Genomic DNA, 17,545 nt, shown 5'->3' with positions numbered 1-17,545 from the left:
CCGCGCCGCCGTCATGGCGACCCCCTGCGCCGAGGAGGACCCGCTGGCCCGCTACCGCTCTCCGCTGGTGTCGCGGTACGCCAGCGCCGAGATGGCCTTCAACTTCAGCGAGAGGAAGAAGTTCGGAACCTGGCGCCGCCTCTGGCTTTACCTCGCCCAGGCCGAGAAGGTAACGGCGCCGAGACGCGGCCGCTGGGATTGCGGTCCTGACGGGCTGCCCCCGGGCCCCTTGCGGGACGAGCTCAGCGAGGCGACCTCCGCGCAGCCCTTCGCCTCGTCCAAAATAAATAGAAGCGTAACCGCTAAAAGAGGCTGCGAGGGGTGTGTGAGCGCGAGGCGGCTGTCCTGCCGGCCCCAGCCAATCGCCTCCCGCGCTGCACGCCGCCCTCCCGCTCCCCCGGTTGTGAAAGAGCTGCGCTCGGCAGCCCTGCGGGCTTTGGCCCACCGTAGGTGTGGGCTGAGGTGGCTCGTGGCCCGAGCGAGCAGAACGCTCAGCCCCCCGGTATTAATAGTGAAAAGGCGGGCGTGTGCCGTCGAAAATGAAAGAAAGGCGCAAAAGCTTGTGATGGAACAGCTCTCACGCTGCGCCTACGTGTATTTAAGTAGCGGTGTGCAGAGGCGAGGCGGGCTGTCACTGCTAGCCTGAGGGCAGGGAAGCGCCGTGCTGGAGGATGAGCAAGCTGTGCTCGGTGCCGCTGAGGTTTTCCTTCTGCACCAAAGGCGGCGTATTAGAAGCTGGAGCTGTTGTGATACAGCTGTGTTGTGCTCAGTGAAGCATTACATGCTGAAGGACTTCACGTGACGTACCTAACAGAAGGAAGCAAGCTGCTGGAAGAACCCGTGAGAACTTCTCGGTGTCTGCTCCCAGGCCTTGAGCTCGGGGTTCCCGTGTCTCCTGCCCCTTGCTTTGCCTCCCATTGCCACCGTGGCTTTGCTCCCAGAAAGCTGAGGCAGACAGTGCAGTTTCTAAAGCACAATCTTCGAAGTGGGAGGAGGGATGCCGCTATTTTTATCTGTCTCCTCATTCCGGAGGAGTTTGCCTTCTGAAGTCAGTTCTGGCCTGAAAGAGCCAGCTCCTCAGCACCTGTTAGCTCTGTCAGCGGGCAGGTTGTGATGGATGCAATCAGAAGTGATTTCCTGAGGTTGTTATTAAAGGTGCATAGTATTACTTTTTGCATACAGTAAAGTAATAGTAATAATGCAATGAATGAACGGTGGGCAACATTTACGCCAGTAATTATCTTCACTGTCTTTCAAGGCGTTTGTGCCCTGCCTCTCCAGTCACCCTAGCAGCCTTCCTGTAGTAAATCAGAATGTTAGGAAAGCCTAACAATAAGTTTTCCGCAGGGAAGTAGCAAAAGAGAGAACGTACGATTTAGTTATAAGCTTTAGGTGAAGAATAAGGTGAGGTATGTGGTTTCAATACACACCGTACTCGCTGGAGAAATTTTTCAGTGTGCCCCTTGGAATATGTGAAATAGCTGAAAGATTGTGTCACTAGATACTGGGTTAAACAGAAGATCTGTCCAGGTTGCGTTTTGTTTCTTATAGCAGGTGATGCCAGAAGCTAGAAAGAGCAGAATCAGTGAAGCGTGTGGAGACAGCTTCTTCAACTCATCTTCCTCATCTTCTCCTAGTTAATACTAGTTGAAGTCCAAGCTAAGAGCTAAAGCACGGGAGTTCATACCCATTTCCAAACTCTAACTTTTTTTGTTTTGTTTTTAACGTAAATTCATTTGTATTACAATATTCTCACCAATAAATCATTCTTTAATTTGAGCCTTGAGCTCCTGACCTGACAATAAGTTGTTTGAAAGACAAGCAAAAAATTAATGGAGTTCTTCTTTCCAGTAGACATCCCACAGCTTTGACCCAACCAGTAGTGTTCTGTGCATGTGGAATCTCAGTGTTTTCTCTCCTAAGTATAAGCACCTACAGTTGTTCTCAATTTTTTTCTTTTCCCTATAAATTTGGAGTATTTATCTTACATGTTCTTTGCCAGATGTGCAGCCCAGTGTTCTTATTCTGTTTGTCAGAGATGTTCTGTATCGCACATCTGCTTTGCTCTGGTCTCTTGCTATAGGAGTGAGTGAACAATCAGAGCTGTTACAACATTACGTCACTGTGTTGGAACAGCCTCAGAGGAACTGCACCTTAAAAATACAACCCAGAAAGCCTATCACTGACTTATGGCACTTTGGAGAAACCTCGTGATCTCACTTGGTTACTTAATTTTCTCAGGTGGACATATTTGAAGGACATCTGATTGCTTTCTCTCTGAAGTACTGTTAATATTGACAGAAGGTCATAGGGAAGAGGCATCACGTCATGTTTGTGGGCACATGAGGACATGGCTTTGGCACCTACCTTACACGTATTGACATTGTGACAGGCTCTTTTCTTGGGGATTATTTCTTCCTCTGGGTTGCCAACAATTATGTACCATCTTCAGCTTTTCAGAACAGCTCCTGGATATGTGAACAATGCAAGAGCTGTTAGCACAAGACTGTTGCCTGATGTCTTGTCTATGGGCTTCCAGGCAGTTATGATCTGTATCTGAGCACCTCAGAGACAGCAGTCTGGAGCCAGCAGCTACCCCTTGCTCATCTGGACATTCATGGTTGTGTCATTACGCTTGCAGCAAGGTATTTTAAGTTGTTTAGGTGCTAATTATCTGATGAGGACCCTGAAGACTTATCTGCTTCACTTGCTATTTTCTCTATTCCAGATTCCACATGTGCAAACACTTTTTTAATCAATTTGATTCTGAATAGAATGAGCTTTTGAAATGCTTTGTATCATTAAAGCTTCCTGATTGGAGAATTGCAATTACTGCTGTAGAATAATAGTGTTTTAACATAGAAAAGACAGCAGTGCTAAGTTCATTGTGAGACTTTTAAACTCACCGTATTAGAAAAAGACATTTTGCTTGTCTTAATTAGCTAGTGTAAAATTTTACCAGTATTGATAATATCTTACTCTGTTTTTAAAACAGCTTCCTGAAAAAGTTTAACAAATATTTTAAAAGATGAACTAGGAGTATTTGTCTCGTGCTTCCAGATCAGGGAATTAGTTCTCCCAGATTCCAGTTTCAGGCTGAGATGAATTTTAGGGCTTTTGGAAAGGTGCAGACGGCCTTTGCTTTCTGTATGTTCTAAGCAGTTGTTCTAAGCACACCATATATGCTTGGAGTTTTTTTGGTCCTGAATTCCTCCTAACGAGCTGTCTTGTCACCTGGTAGCTGGACTGTTCTTTACCCAAATGGTAAATTTCACTGAAAGAAGTTAAAAGTGTACTATTTTTTTAATCTTTGCTCGGTATGCCTAATGTTTGCAGTTGACACAGGGATGTTCTGTGATTGAGGAAAATGTGAAGCCCGGGAAGAACATCTAAGCTTGAAGAGTGCCTTACTGGAAGAGTTTGGAGGGCTTTAGAATGGAGCAGCATTTGCTCTTGCAACTTTTGACTGTGCCCAATTGCCATTTTTCCATGAGCTGTCACATGGGAGTAAATTATTTACACAGCTTCTGTATCAAATTTGAGTTACCTCTTAAAGTTCTTTCTCCTTCGCAGTCACTTGGGCTTCCCATCACAGATGAGCAGATAAAGGAGATGGAAACAAATCTGGACAACATTGACTTCAAGATGGCAGCAGAAGAAGAGAAGAAGCTGCGCCATGATGTGATGGCACACGTTCACACCTTTGCCCACTGCTGTCCCAAAGCTGCAGCCATCATTCACCTTGGAGCAACTTCCTGTTACGTAGGGGATAACACGGTAATAGAAGGTTTTCATTTTCCTGCCTGCAGAGCTGGGCAAAACAAAGATATAGTTTCTCACTTAGTAGTTCTTTATAAGTAGCTCTTTATCATTTTGCTTATAAAATAATAGTCAGTCGATTTTTTTATTATTTTTTTTCAGACATCTTTATTAGTCTTCCTGTTGAACTTGATTACCTTTTTCCTAGGTACTCTAGAAAGACTGGCTCCTCTTGTGGCTTCTCCCTTTTGATATGAAGCAAGATCTGTCTGCAAATTTACTGTTCCCTGAGCTCTGTTTGCATGTTAAACATTCAAGGAGATAAGATATTCACAAGTTAAAATGTATGCAGACACAAATGAACTGTCAGTTACGCCAGTGGGAAAAGAGTTCACTGGCTTACAAAATAAGTCAACTTTTGGTATACGCAGCACATGAGCTTTCAGTTGTTGCTTGGGGCACCTGCACTGATTCGGGGTAGATAAAGCTTTTCAATAGAATGGATAAATGTGTTGAATAAAAAAGGAAGTGCCCCCATTCTGCAGAACTGTCTGAAGTCAGGAAAAACCTGTCTGAACCTAAGCGCAAACTAAAACTTCTGCATATTGCTGCTCTCTGATATCTAAGATATTGCAACTCGGTATCCTCTGTTGTCCTACAAGAAAACTGCTGCATGATTATTTGTACCTTACTCCTTTGAAAATCTCTTTGGCTTTTAGCTAATATTCCCTTCCCCAGGTCATTTGGCACCTGTCTGTATTTGAGTCTGAAAAGAGGAAAGGTGGGACTGATGCGTGATCAGACTTCACTCTTCTGCTACCCTTAGCCTACTAATGCCACCATTTTCTCCTTTGATTCAGTGATTTAATCTGTCATGCGCATCACACCTATCTCCAAATAATCATTTATTCTCAGTGGAAATAGGACTTCTGCTGCCCAGTATGACTTGCTATGGATAGTATAGTAAGAGCAATGATGGATCCAGCATTTTTGTCATAAACAAGTTCCTTGCAGTGTTTAGGCACAGGAATAAAAGCTGATGCCTTGTTCTAAGAAGAGACTTTTGGAGCAGGCAAAGCATTTGATTTTCTGTGTTCTTGCTGAGGGAGGTCCTTGTCTGGTCTCTCAGGCTGAATGGCTGTTTGTCAGACACGGCCCAAATTTCCTTTCTTTGCTTCTTTCAGGATCTGATTGTCCTCCGAGATGGGTTTAACTTGCTGCTACCCAAGGTGAGAAGGTGATTATGCAGTGTCTCAGAAGCAGGCAGTGCTGATGTTCTGTGGATAGCACGTGTTTAGCCTGGATTTTCTTAGGCTGAGCTCACTGAGGAGCTAGGAGGAGCTGGCTGCTTAGGTTATCCTCAAGCAAGTGAACGGTATCTTCCTTTTTCTCAAGTCTTCCCTTAAAGCTTCCCTGCTTATCACGGGAATTGTAAGCACCTTTTGTTAGGTACTAGCAGTTTACATGTGTCACAGGTATCAGTCTCAGAAAACAACTGTATTGCTTTCAAGATGAGCTTAGGCAACCACGTAACTATATCACTAGGAGTGCATCTGCGTTAAGGAAGCTATATAATACAACTTTCTGAGTTCAATGTAGATGGAGTGTAGCTGGCCTGAATGTCTTGGCACCCAATTTTCCCTGGACTGTAGATGTGTCCATTACACCCCAAGCAGCTTTATTTCTGACCAGGACTGAAGGAAATACTCAAGGGTAAACCAGCTTGGGTTGAGTGTGAGAACTGGACTAGCTTCAGTTAAAGACCAGCTGCTTTCATCATCCCGTTCTTGAGTTCCTTAGCAAGTAAGAATTGTGTGTATGCCCTGACAATAAGAAGCGCACCATGCTGTACAGTTAGACAGAGATATTCAAGGACTGTATGCTTGTTCCCGTCCCCTTTTTCTCTCAATGTTATGCTTGAGCATGCCAGCTTTTGTTCTTTTTTTTTTTCTCCCACCCCTTTTTCATTCCACCTCTTTTCCATCCTCCCTGCATCCACCAGCTCGCAAGGGTGATCAGCCGGCTGGCCGACTTTGCTGAGGCACACGCTGACCTGCCTACCTTGGGCTTCACTCACTACCAGTAAGTAGCCATCAGCCTTTGCTTTTGTTTGTTCAGCTGTGCTTTGGAAAGACTGACCTGCTACTACTTTTTCTTTCTCCCTTCTCTTTTACCATCTCAGACCTGTGGCATTTGGCATTGCTGGACATTGGTGGTGGTTCAGAAAAGGAGTGTGTTGCTATCGCCGGCCTCACATCAGGAAATTGGACTTTTCTTTGAATACTCTCAGCAGTTGTTTTAACAGAGCTTCATAAGGAACTTGTTAACATAGATGTAAATTGTGGGTTGTTTCAGAAGGTGTGATTCATGAATTGCAGTGAGCCTGTCAGATATTCCTAATGCTTGTTTTCCCATCAGTTGTATTCCACTGCATCTTAGAAAGGTTTGTTATTGGAAGGAAACAACAGCTATTCAGTATGCTAAAGCTGCCTTCTCAAGTGATGATGACTAGAAGATCTCTGTTTTCATACATCCCTATATGACTTTAAAAAAAAAAAAGAAAAAAAGGAGGAATTTCCCTTTCAACGAGACAACGGCATTTTCTGTCTCTGGAAAATTACATTTTCTGTGCAATGCTATTGGCATTACTGCTTGTAGGCAGGTTCCTGAGTCAAAATACAGCAAGATTTGGACTTGTCTGTTGTTGGGGAAAGTAATTAATCTGTTAATTCATGAAGATAGTTTGCTTTCAGAGGCTTGCTTTCAGAGACTTTAAACTATAAGCTTGGATTTTCTATCCTGGTGACATGGAACAGCAGACCCATGGAAATTAAGCACAGATCATGACAGAATCAATGTCTGTTGCTTTAAAATTACCCCCAAAGGAGAGTGGGAGCATCAGATCAGGTCTCTTGATTAGTAATCTTGCTGTATGTGCTGTGTTGTTCAATCAGTCAGCTTCAGTCCTTGGTCCCTCCTTATCAAAAGCTTTTCAGAGGAATAATATCTGGTCTTTGTTTCACTCTGAATTTTAGAAAGAGTGCAAAGGAGTATTCAAGAAGTATATGCAAGGCAAGTCCTACTAGTGAAAACCGTATTAGAAGGCAACAATACCTTGACTTTTTCAGTCCTGTGTCAGCAGGGCCCCCTGACTTGTTTAGGAGCACATTTTCCCTGGCTTCTCTTGCTGCTTATGTACTTGCAGAGTTCTTTATTGTTGCCTTTCATACCCCACAATGGATTAAACTCCAGACAGGCTTTGGCTTTCCTACCACCATCCCTGTGCTGTTGTACAGTTTCTCTGTTTCCTCCTGAATCGCAGATCCCTGCTTCCACATCTTCTCTGCTGTCTGTGCCCGAGCTTAATCGGAGCACCTTGCTCATCTGTGAAGCCTTTGAAACGGTAGAGGCCCTCTGTGTCCTTGACATCAGAGCAACTAGGGCGTGTGGTAGTGGTACTGCACTCACTGTGCTTGTCTCCCAGCTCTCTGCCTTCTCCTGCCGGGCCGGGCCCCTAGCGGGTGCCATTTGCCAGCAGAACTGCTCCCACCGAGCTGGCTGCTGGATCCTGGTAGCTGTGGCTGGGGAGCGGAAATAAGGAGCCTGGGAGTAGACCCTTCACTTCATGTTGTTTCTCTCCAACTGAGGCTTTTCCATTTGACAGAGTTCTGGAAAAAGGCCATCAATATTAGTTTTTTTTCTCCTGAAAAGAATAATCTTATTGTCTAGTATAATTGACTAGTGATACATGTGTACCAATCTCTTTAACTCCTGCTCTGATGAGTCAGAGAGATCTTAACAGTAAACTCATCAGCTAAGGATGGTCTTTTTGGAGTTATTGTGTAAATCACCAAGGAGTTGTGTTCTGTTCTTGGTTGTTTTCAGACCTGCACAACTCACCACTGTGGGGAAACGCTGCTGCTTGTGGATCCAGGACTTGTGCATGGACCTGCAGAATCTGGAGCGAGCTCGGGACGACCTGCGTTTTCGGGGTGTGAAAGGCACCACTGGCACTCAGGCCAGCTTCTTGCAGCTCTTTGAGGGAGACCATAGTAAAGTAAGTCAGCCAGAGAGCAGACTTTCAACCTTGAAATTTTCTCCTGTCTGGAGTGCTTTTCTCTTTAAGGGCATGTGGAGGTTCTGGCATCAAATACTTTTTGGGTCACTGAATACTGAGGTTCTTTTTGTTTTGTTTTTGTTTTTTGTCCCTCTGAGGTTGAAGAACTGGACAGATTAGTGACTGCAAAGGCAGGATTTAAGCGGTATGTAACAAAAATGCTTAGTAACCTAAATGTGGTGTTAACCAAATCTGACTCTTGCTTTCCGCGTTGGCTCAGATTCTACCTACTGCCAAACTGACATCTGTGCTGCTATTGATTTTACCTTCCCTCGTGGTCTTTCATTCCCACTTGAGGCTCTCTGGGGGGAATTCCATGTCCTAACCAGGCCACTTCTTTAAAGCACAGCTGTCCACTTTTCCTCTGCTTCACTCTCTCTCCTTGTGCATGCTACCCAAAGAGCTGACAGCCTGAATCCAAATGTGTCAACAGGGCAAAATGATGGCGTTGTCATCCACTTCAAGAGCCACTGTCACACCTTGCTCTCAGTCTTGTCATCCAGTTTAATGTCTGGAGCATTCAACTTCTGTGCTTGTTTTTAGGTCTTACATGGTCACGGGGCAGACCTACAGTCGCAAGGTGGATATTGAAGTCCTGTCTGTACTGGCCAGTCTGGGGGCATCTGTTCACAAGGTGAGCACCCTATGCGTATACAGCAGGAAGGAGGACAGGAGAAGGTGTTTGTGGTGCTGAATGCTTACCTTGAGAAATATTAATTGGTGTTTGTTGTTCAGCTCCTCTTTGACATCACGTAAATCACCATTGGGTCCATGCTTAGGCATCAGATATCAAAGATCTTAAGACCAGGTATTAGTCTAATCTGTGCTAAATTGATCCAAGTAGACTAAATGTCTTTCTGAGTGTATATGAGGTTTTTAAATTTCTCCATTTTCTCCCCATCAGTTGCATCTCTGATATTAGTGTTATTCTGGCTGTTCTTGTGGATTCTTTTCATTGATTTATCTCTGTTCCCTCCCTGGCCCTTCTCTTGGGCTAGAATGATCTGTGGCATTCTGGTTTAGTTCTACAAGCTGGCTGGTTCAGTGAGCAGTTGTTATCTATGTTTGCTAATCGCTGTACTTCTGTTATGCTTTTTCAGTGTTTCTTTCTGATCTTTACCATTCCATGCAAACACTGGACCTGCTTTGGGGTCCTGATGTATTCTAATACAGTGGAGGGACTTTTTTGCTGATGCTTTCTTGACTTTGGGATTTTTAGGTCAGGAAGCATGATTGTAGTGGCAGTTTTTCATTGTTTCCCTAGTTCTTATCTTGGACACAAGTGCAAACAATTCTGCACAAACAGTGACAGGAGACGTGTGTTGGTTTGGTTCTGTTTGTTAATTTCTTGGGCTTTTTTCTAGATTTGTACTGACATTCGTCTCTTGGCCAACCTGAAGGAGATAGAAGAGCCTTTTGAGAAAGACCAGATTGGTAAGAGATGGTTGACATTTCTTGGGACAGGGTATGGACCTTTTATTTATGCTGCTGCAGCCCTTTTAAGCAAACTTAGAAATGTCACTGAGAGAAGTTGTTTTAAATTAACTGGGGTGTAAAGTTTTTATTGTATTGAATTATTTAAAAAAAGAAAAAAGAAAACCAAAGACTTCTGGATATTAAATAGTTAATCTGATTTTAATGTTTGTGTTCTTCACTTCCTGCGTTTTGGGTAGAGAAGAAGAGTCATGTATTCCTTATTATCCATAGAAGACAACATGGGTCTGAGGAGAACTCAGTGTTCTCCATTCCTCATGAAGCTAACAGGAACTGTAGGTTTTCAGCTTGACTCAGCACGTTTTGTTGCCTGTTTATACACAGACAAATTTAGAGCAGTAAAACCTTTTCCAGAAGAACATCAATTATGTGTTTCTAATGTTTAGTTTAAAAAAAAAAAAAAAAGAGAGAGAAGGAAACATAATTTTGGATCTTGGCTGGAAGAAAGCTCAGGCACCCTTCTTTCCATAGGATTGAGTCAGCAGTTTAAGCCATAGCCCTGTCTGTTATTAGTACTGTTCTACACCTTATGCTTGGTTTCACTAGAGCAAAAGGCATCAGTGTAACTATCTGGCTCTGAAAGACAATGCTCTCATGATCCTAGAGAGATGCTGCGAAGTACTGCGCTACCACTGACGTCCATCTGTTCCTTTCATGTGGTAGTGCTTCTGCTGTTTTGCACAATGACAACATGTCTTCTCACTTTTTTTCCTACCACATTTAGATGTTTCTAATCTGAAGAAGTGTGATGTTGTCACTTTTTTTTATTGCATTTTGTCCTTGGAAAACTATCCTATTTTGAGACTTTAGCATGTTAGGAACCATTTTTTGACTTTTCTTATCCAGGGCAGGACCTGCATCTTCCTGAGTGCAGCACCTCTATTGCCCCATTCCCATCACTCTTTCTCCTTCCACAGGTTCAAGTGCTATGCCTTACAAGAGGAATCCAATGCGCTCAGAGCGATGCTGCAGCCTGGCTCGGCACCTGATGACTCTGGTCCTGGATCCCCTCCAAACAGCTTCTGTGCAGTGGTTTGAGCGAACGTTGGATGACAGTGCTAACAGGTTTGTGTACTTTGTGCAATGCAGCAATTTGAGAATATCTTGTGCAAGAAGCTCCTTTGATATATTTGGAGTGGACACTAAAACCACGGGTTACCGCTTGATGAAAAACAGAGTTGATAAAATCTAGCGACTACAAACTGGTTTTCTCTCAAAGATGAGATGAAAATTGTTAGTTTTCTGTAACAGTCAAGATCTTTTTGCACAGCAATACAACAGAGAGAAGTGGGCTGCAGAAAACACAGGTGATTAATTGATCTGGTAGTCTTCTGGTTTAAGGATGTACTGTTACAGCATATGACATCTCACATTTTGCAAATTAGTTTTCATTCCTGTTTTGAACACAGCTTTTGACCCTACTCTTCTTCACTCATAATGTTGAATGATGCAACAGTAATCCCTTCACCCTCCAACTAATCCAAAGAATCTTATTTTCATCTCTCTGTGAAGTGTTCTTTAAAAGAAGTAATTTAGATCCTGAAGAGCGAGCACAAACCATTATTAAGCAATCTTATAGAAACCTGTGCACATCTTCTAGAGAAGTTTGCTGAGCAATGTTTTTGTTCTGTGATTCTTCATTATGACTATTTTGAGATGATCCAAAGTTATCTACAATTAATTAAATAGTAGCAATTGCATTCAGTTCATTCATCTAGCAGTTAGTATTAAATTTGCATAAAGTTCGTATTTACCTTTAATATTTCAAAGTAGTCTTTGTTTGAATGTATTTTTCTAAGAGGACTGCACAGCTGCTAATATTACCTGCCTTGCTAAGGAGAGAGCTGCATAGACAACGTAAAATACAACGTTTAAGAAGTTGGATGCTGGTTGATATGGTGGTTTCGTTTCCCAGTGGCTGCCAAGTGTAGAAATAATACTGGAATGTTTCCCATTTATTTTCACTTCATTTAATATACAGGGTCATTTGTTCATTCCATACTTGATATAGAAAACGTTGTGCCTTGGACTTTTGTTGTCAGAGCTAAAGTGTTTCGAAGGGAGGCAGGACAGAGAAAAGGTAAATGAATGATCTGTGAAACAGCAGACAGAGCAACCTTTTCAAAACAGTATGATAGAACTGAGAACCTTAAACGTAGCACAGGACTGAAGTGCAAGAGTCTTTTTTAAAGATCACAGTTGAGAATGGATCAGGTACAGCTGGATGATGATGCTGTACTGGCTGTGCTGTGACCCAGAGCCCTTTGCCTGATACAGCTCAGTGCCCAATATTGCTTTCCTTTCCTCCCTCTCCTTTTTTACTCCTTTTTTGTCAGGAGCCTCCTGGGTGATCAAGAGCTGATCTCTTAGAGGAAGCCCCCACCACACACATGGACCACTTTGAAAGTTCCCTGCTGAGCGAAGCCAGGCACAGAATGAGCATGCAGCAAGTCTTCCTGCTGGAGGGCAGGATCAGTAGACGAGGCAGTGCAGAGCACCTGGGGAAAGAGAGGCAGTCTCACGTGGTTGCTGGCTCTGTAAATTGCTGCCCTCTTTTCTGGCTGTGTTACCATTGAATTATCTCAGAGCTTTCTGTGTGCACCTCTGTGCTTTCTCATCTTCTCTTTCCCTTTCTCTAGCGACCCAGCAGCTCTCTTCTCACAACAGTAGCTCTCAAGATGGGTAGCTCTTATTTAGCTTTCCTGTTTGTGACCTTTAAGCAGCAAGAAGCACCCATAAAGAGAACAATTCAAGCATTAGGGCCTCTGTAATGCTATCTGGAGACATTTGCAGAAACTGGAGAGCTGAACTTGTGGTGGATTTGAATGTGACCTTTATTGCTAACTGGGGCCTTTGGGCACCTGTGTTCACAGGCGTGTGTGCCTGGCTGAGGCTTTTCTCACAGCTGATATCATCCTGAGTACGCTGCAGAACATCTCCGAGGGACTCGTAGTATATCCAAAGGTAAATAATACCATAAGGATGCGGAGTTGCATCCTTGATGATACTGCAACTGTACCAAAAAAGGAGGGAGGGGTGCGGGGATGGGGGGAGGGGGCAGAGGGAAATAGTAAATCTTCCCAAAGATTATATTTCTATCTGTTTGTTCAAACAGTTTCTGAATTTCGCTTTGTGTTCTCGCTGCTTGCAGCATGGACACGCAATGGTATTTGTCAAAGCCAAACTTCTTAAAAGGGGCACTTCTATCTGAACTGCACCATGAACCTGTAGAATTTACCATCAAAACTGACCGTCAAGGCAGGTCTCACACAGCCCTGTAAATTACCCACAGGTTTTAAAAAACAGCAGCATGACAACAACCTCATTGTACGTCCTTTCCACTGTAACATTCTAAAGTATAGTTTCAAGCTAGTAGCTTTGTGCCTAGATTTCCAGAGCTAAAATCAAAAAGAGAAATGACCTTTCCTGGGAATTTAAAGGGAGAGAAAAAGCTTACCAGGAGTCCCAGCTGCCTACAGAATTCCTGTAACTCCGCTGTCTTTGTTTGAAGGTGATTGACAGGAGGATCCGGCAGGAGCTGCCGTTCATGGCCACAGAGAATATCATCATGGCAATGGTGAAAGCAGGGGGCAATCGTCAGGTACAGATGAATTCCAAAATACCTTTATTCACTGCCTGATATCTCACTCTTAACAAACAGAAGCTGCTCTTTTTTTGTCTTCCTGAACATCTCCCCTTTCTTTGTTCTCCCCTTACTCCTGCAGAGTTATTAATATTACACCTGTGCTGCAAAGCCAGACTCTGCTCTCTGTGGAGAGAGCAGTTGTAGAGATCCTTATTTACTGTTAGGAACGCTGTGTGTTTGAGCTAATCTGGCTGCCTGTGCTGGAGGGCAGAGAGACCTATTTATTTTTATTACATGAGATACTAGCAGGCACTTTCCTTCTGTAAATGTTTGAGGGAACTTGGAACACAGGCCAGGCTTCTTCAAATGGAGCATGTTGGCAGTGGGGTACCTTTGTAAATTAAAGGAATGAATCAGTGCAAGTAAGCCCAAACCATTTGTTCTTGTATCACACTTGCTTAGTTCAGTATATTGCCTTTTATTGCTTTTATCGTTTATGGTCCTTCATTCCGTTTTCTGTGTCCAAGCAAATTGAAATCAGAAATAAAAATGTTTTTCTTAGCAAGTAGGTTCAGACACAGTTACATTATAATTCCTTATCATTTAATCTCAAAGTTCGGTTTGAAACTGGTAATAAAATTTACATCCTACAAAACTAGCTTATTTTCTCTCACCTTTAGACTGTAACATTTCCTTCAGTAATTGTTTCCCATAAAAGATGAAGTGAAACTTGCAATATAGTAACAACAGAAAGGTTTCCTAGAAGCTTTGAGAAGAATCTGTGGTTGTGGCTCTCTGGAGCACTTCTGGCAGCTCACCCTGTTAGGAAACATCCTTTTTCCTGTCTTTGTGTCTGTGATGTTTGTCACTGTGTCCATCAGTAAGCTTCCTAATTAAACATATTAAGGTTCATATTCTGTGTAAAAGTTTTCTTATCTTTTCAGCTGGTTCTCTTTCTAAAGCATCCTGTATTTACCTAAACAGTCTATTTAATTAGATTGAAAAGCTAATTTCATTTGTGTTTGTTATTGGCTTACCTTCTTTCTGGTGCTCTTTAATTACAAATCTTTAGAGTACACTTAGAAAAGCTGTTCTTTTTCACAATATGTTCTGTTTTCATGCACTGAAAACTGTAACAACAAAATTTTCTGAAGACAAATCTGAGGCTTTCCTACTTCATAACGTAAAAACTCATTTACCTTCCTCACCACTGAAGAGCTCCCTCCCCCTAAACATCCTGAACAGCTCTGTTTGCCTGAAACATGTCAGTGCTGGAGCACGATGGCCTTTGAATAGAGGAAGCAAGGAATAGGAGATAATTTTCCTTCTAACCAAGATTGCTCAAGGATAATGCATTTGAGAAGATTCCTGCTTGACTATAAATCAATCACATAAATATTTTAATGCCAGAATGACAGCATCTGATCTTATGGGTGGTCCTCAATGGAATTTGGGTTTCCTTGTTTTTACAGATGGATTTCACAGGAAGTCAAAGGTGGAGGAAGTCTTTTAGAACAATTAGGATTTTTGTCAGTCTTAACTCCATATGAAGATTCTCTAGCAAAGAATGTCTTAAGGCCCTTGGATTTGTGTGCTTTTTTCCCTTCGATCTGTTTGTCCTTTCGTAAGCCATGGTTTACATAGTTCTCTGCTGATTAAGTTGGACAGCTTCTCTTCTTTTCTCTTTTTTTTTTCCTAAGTTTGTAGATTGTTATTCTCTCAAGATGTTCCTTGCCAGGGATGACTATTTGTGAATAAGGAATTCCTCCATTATAGTTCATAGAATATTTTGGGAACAGCTATTAGAGTCTGTCTTCAGAAAACCTGTGCAAGTAGGGAATGGAACAACTGGAAAAACAAATTCCATAGTGAATCCTGAGAGTATGTGGAGAGTCTGGGAAAGTGTGATGGGTTCTACTGCTGTAAGCTTGTGGGGTGATTGAACAGGGAACGTGCATATCATTCAGACTTCTTTAGCCTCAAAGTGCAGAGATGTAGGAGGATCAGGAAAATCTTGTTATATGGTGATATGAGATGCTACAGTCTAAGCTGTCTCATTTGTGTGCTGTCCAATGCAGTATGCTTTGATGTTTCCCCTCCTGCACAAGCAGGATAAATGTGAGAGTGAGTAACAAGGGACTGATTGTTTTCCTTTTCCCTCCTCTTCCCCGTGCTCCTGTAGGATTGCCATGAGAAGATCCGTGTTCTCTCCCAGCAAGCAGCTGCAGTTGTGAAACAGGAAGGGGGTGATAATGACTTCATTGCCCGTGTCCGTGCTGATCCTTACTTCAGCCCCATCCATAAACACCTTGACAGCCTTTTGGATCCTTCCTCCTTCACTGGACGTGCTCCTCAGCAGGTAAAGAGGCTACAGGTTTTTGGTGGTGTTATGCAATTATGTTTTTTTAATACTGCATTCTATGTACTCATATTTCATACCTCTGTTCCTACTGCTGTGGCAGACACACACATACCTTGTTTCATTTGACTGCCTTGTCTTTCTGCCCTATGGGCTTCACACATGATCCTGGATGTACCTGACACTCAGTGCCTCTGTGAAACAGACCCCAGTGAGGCAAGCAGGTCTGAATAGAGAAGAGAAGGGAACATCTTTCTTCCACTAACTTTCTTTTTCCCTTTTCTTAAACAGGTGGCAAAGTTCCTGAAGGAGGAGGTTCGACCAGCACTGATTCCATACCAAAGCAAGATGGGTGGGAAAATTGAGCTGACACTTTAGGCAATATTCAGCAAAGGCCTCTGGGTACAGGAAAATAATAAAAGCCTTATTGAACCAAGTCTGCTTATGCTGTCACTTTATTTTGGTTCTCTACAGTATGTTTAACCCTCAGAGCTTATACCACTTTGATTCCAGATAGGCTTTTCAAATCTTTGCTCGCTGTTTAATCAAGCCTCCATCCATTGTGTGTAGTTACTGAGAAACACTCAATGGTGACAAAGTTGCTCTGTCACTGTGCCTTTTGATGGCCCCTTGTAGAGCACTGCCAGCTGTTTAAAGAGCAGGGTCTGGTGCTGCCTGACGTTCATGTGTGACTTACTGAAGAGCCAAGGGTAAGGGAGCTGAGCCCACTCTCTTCTTATTCATCTTCTCTTAAGCTTTCTCCACAGGTAGCTCAAAGAATTCTAGAGGCTGTCCTTGCTTTCAGAGTACTGTAATTTGGGGAGCAAACAGGCAAAAATGATTTGAAAGGGAGAAACCATGGAATTTCTGGGCTGCATCTAACTGTGATTGTCTTTCAGTTAGTGATGTCTAACTGTCCTAATACTGTACCTTCTCACAAGCTTGTTTATAAGCTTATATTAGGAACCAGCCGTTGTGATTTACTTTTCCAGGTCCTTGGCTGTAGGTGCTTGCTTGTGAACTGTATGTAGGCTCTGGCAAATGCAAGTCATTCTCTACCACAAGTAAGTTTTGTCTGATAAGAAAAACAATGTGGGAATTCACTGAATGCCAGAGAAATTCAAGAGGTCTTTGGTCTTATTTCTGACCTTCAGTGTTCTGCTTATTGCATCTGTGCTTTACTGGGCATTCGGTACTGGACCAAACTTGTCTCCCTCTGACTTAAACTGGAATGAGTTCCTTACCTCTTCTTCCTTAAAGGCTCCTTCTTACCTTTGTTATTTTTCCTGGTTCTCAGAGATACTGTGTTAAACATTACTAGATTCTTCTTGGAATGTTATGGCTGAAGAAAATTACAGAAAACAGAATAAACTGAAAGAAGCTACCTGCTCTCCTCCTTGAGGCCACGATTGCTTGAAGAGGATTTCAAAATGCAGTAATGTGTTGTAAAGAGACTTGGCTATATTAAGTATCTGGAGAAGTGGGAAGTTCAGGCCACGACCGCCTCTCATCCAGCTGCCTCTAGAGTAAGGCGTAAACACTGGTTAAGTTTTATGGTGCCTAAAATATTTTGCCTGTTTGTGCTATTAACATTTAATTAGCCATCTGTTTAGAAGGGGGCTGACTTCAATTGAACGCTGTATCCTGGCCTGTGGGAAAAGAGAGGTGGCAGCAGGGACAGGGAGGGGATGGTCTGCCCTCGTGGGGCCCCATCTGAAGTGCTGCATCCAGGCCTGGGGCTCAGCACCACGATGACGTGGAGCTGTTGGAGTCAGTCCAGAGGGGGCCACCAGGATGCTCAGAGGGCTGGAGCATCTCTCCTGTGAGGACAGGCTGAGAGAGCTGGGCTTGTTCAGCATGGAGAAGAGAAAGCTGCAGGGAGACCTCATCGTGGCCTTCCGGTATTTGGAGGGAGCATACAAGCAGTTGGGGGACCAATGTTTCATGCTGTCTGATAGTGATAGGGCAGGGGCAAATGGCATTAAACTAAAAGAGGGGAGAATTAGGTTTGATGTTAAGGAGAAATACTTTGCTGTGAGGGCAGCGAGGCACAGAGATCTGTGGGTGCCCCATCCCTGGAGGAGCTCAAACCCGTGTCGGACGGAGCCCTGGGTTATGAGCTGGCCATAACCAACCGTTCCAAGCCGTTTCTGGTCGCTTCGCACCCCACCCTCAGGTGCTCCCCGCACCGCCTACAGCTCCCAGCGCGCCCCGCGCCGCCACCCGGATG

The 17,545-nt window shown here is 43.4% G+C and overlaps 1 protein-coding gene and 1 long non-coding RNA gene across 3 annotated transcripts; one reads left to right on the top strand and one right to left on the bottom strand.

Annotated features, from left to right (window-relative positions):
- Window positions 1-6: 6 nt before the first annotated feature.
- ADSL (adenylosuccinate lyase) lies at window positions 7-15,751 on the top strand. Its single transcript, XM_010710687.1, has 13 exons — window positions 7-169; window positions 3,574-3,777; window positions 4,944-4,988; window positions 5,762-5,841; window positions 7,645-7,816; window positions 7,975-8,021; window positions 8,420-8,510; window positions 9,241-9,310; window positions 10,288-10,435; window positions 12,244-12,334; window positions 12,882-12,971; window positions 15,139-15,315; window positions 15,607-15,751. The coding sequence occupies exons 1-13, from the start codon at window positions 14-16 to the stop codon at window positions 15,691-15,693; spliced, it is 1,458 nt and encodes a 485-aa protein (XP_010708989.1). The 5' UTR covers window positions 7-13; the 3' UTR covers window positions 15,694-15,751.
- Window positions 15,752-15,849: 98 nt separating this feature from the next.
- Window positions 15,850-17,535, bottom strand: LOC109367231. Of its 2 annotated transcripts, none has more exons than XR_002114141.1 (4): window positions 17,451-17,535; window positions 16,701-16,836; window positions 16,246-16,390; window positions 15,850-16,124 (listed from the first exon to the last, which is right to left on the bottom strand). It is a non-coding gene; the product is annotated as an uncharacterized LOC109367231 (long non-coding RNA). The 2 variants fall into 2 exon arrangements; XR_002114143.1 differs by lacking the exon at window positions 17,451-17,535 and adding an exon at window positions 17,344-17,444.
- Between the last annotated feature and the right edge of the window lie 10 nt (window positions 17,536-17,545).

This window comes from Meleagris gallopavo, chromosome 1 (genome assembly GCF_000146605.3).
Source record: "Meleagris gallopavo isolate NT-WF06-2002-E0010 breed Aviagen turkey brand Nicholas breeding stock chromosome 1, Turkey_5.1, whole genome shotgun sequence".
Classification (NCBI taxonomy): Eukaryota; Metazoa; Chordata; class Aves; order Galliformes; family Phasianidae; genus Meleagris; species Meleagris gallopavo.
Note: the sequence above shows the minus strand (reverse complement) of the source record. Positions and strands in the feature narration are given on the sequence as shown.

Bases quoted from the DNA above. Each gene is read 5' to 3' on its own strand.
- ADSL (XM_010710687.1), top strand. From the start codon at position 14: ATGGCGACCCCCTGCGCCGAGGAGGACCCGCTGGCCCGCTACCGCTCT. The intron at 5,842-7,644 runs GTAAGTAGCCAT...GGTTGTTTTCAG, and splicing joins TTGGGCTTCACTCACTACCA to ACCTGCACAACTCACCACTG. The intron at 8,511-9,240 runs GTGAGCACCCTA...GCTTTTTTCTAG, and splicing joins TGGGGGCATCTGTTCACAAG to ATTTGTACTGACATTCGTCT.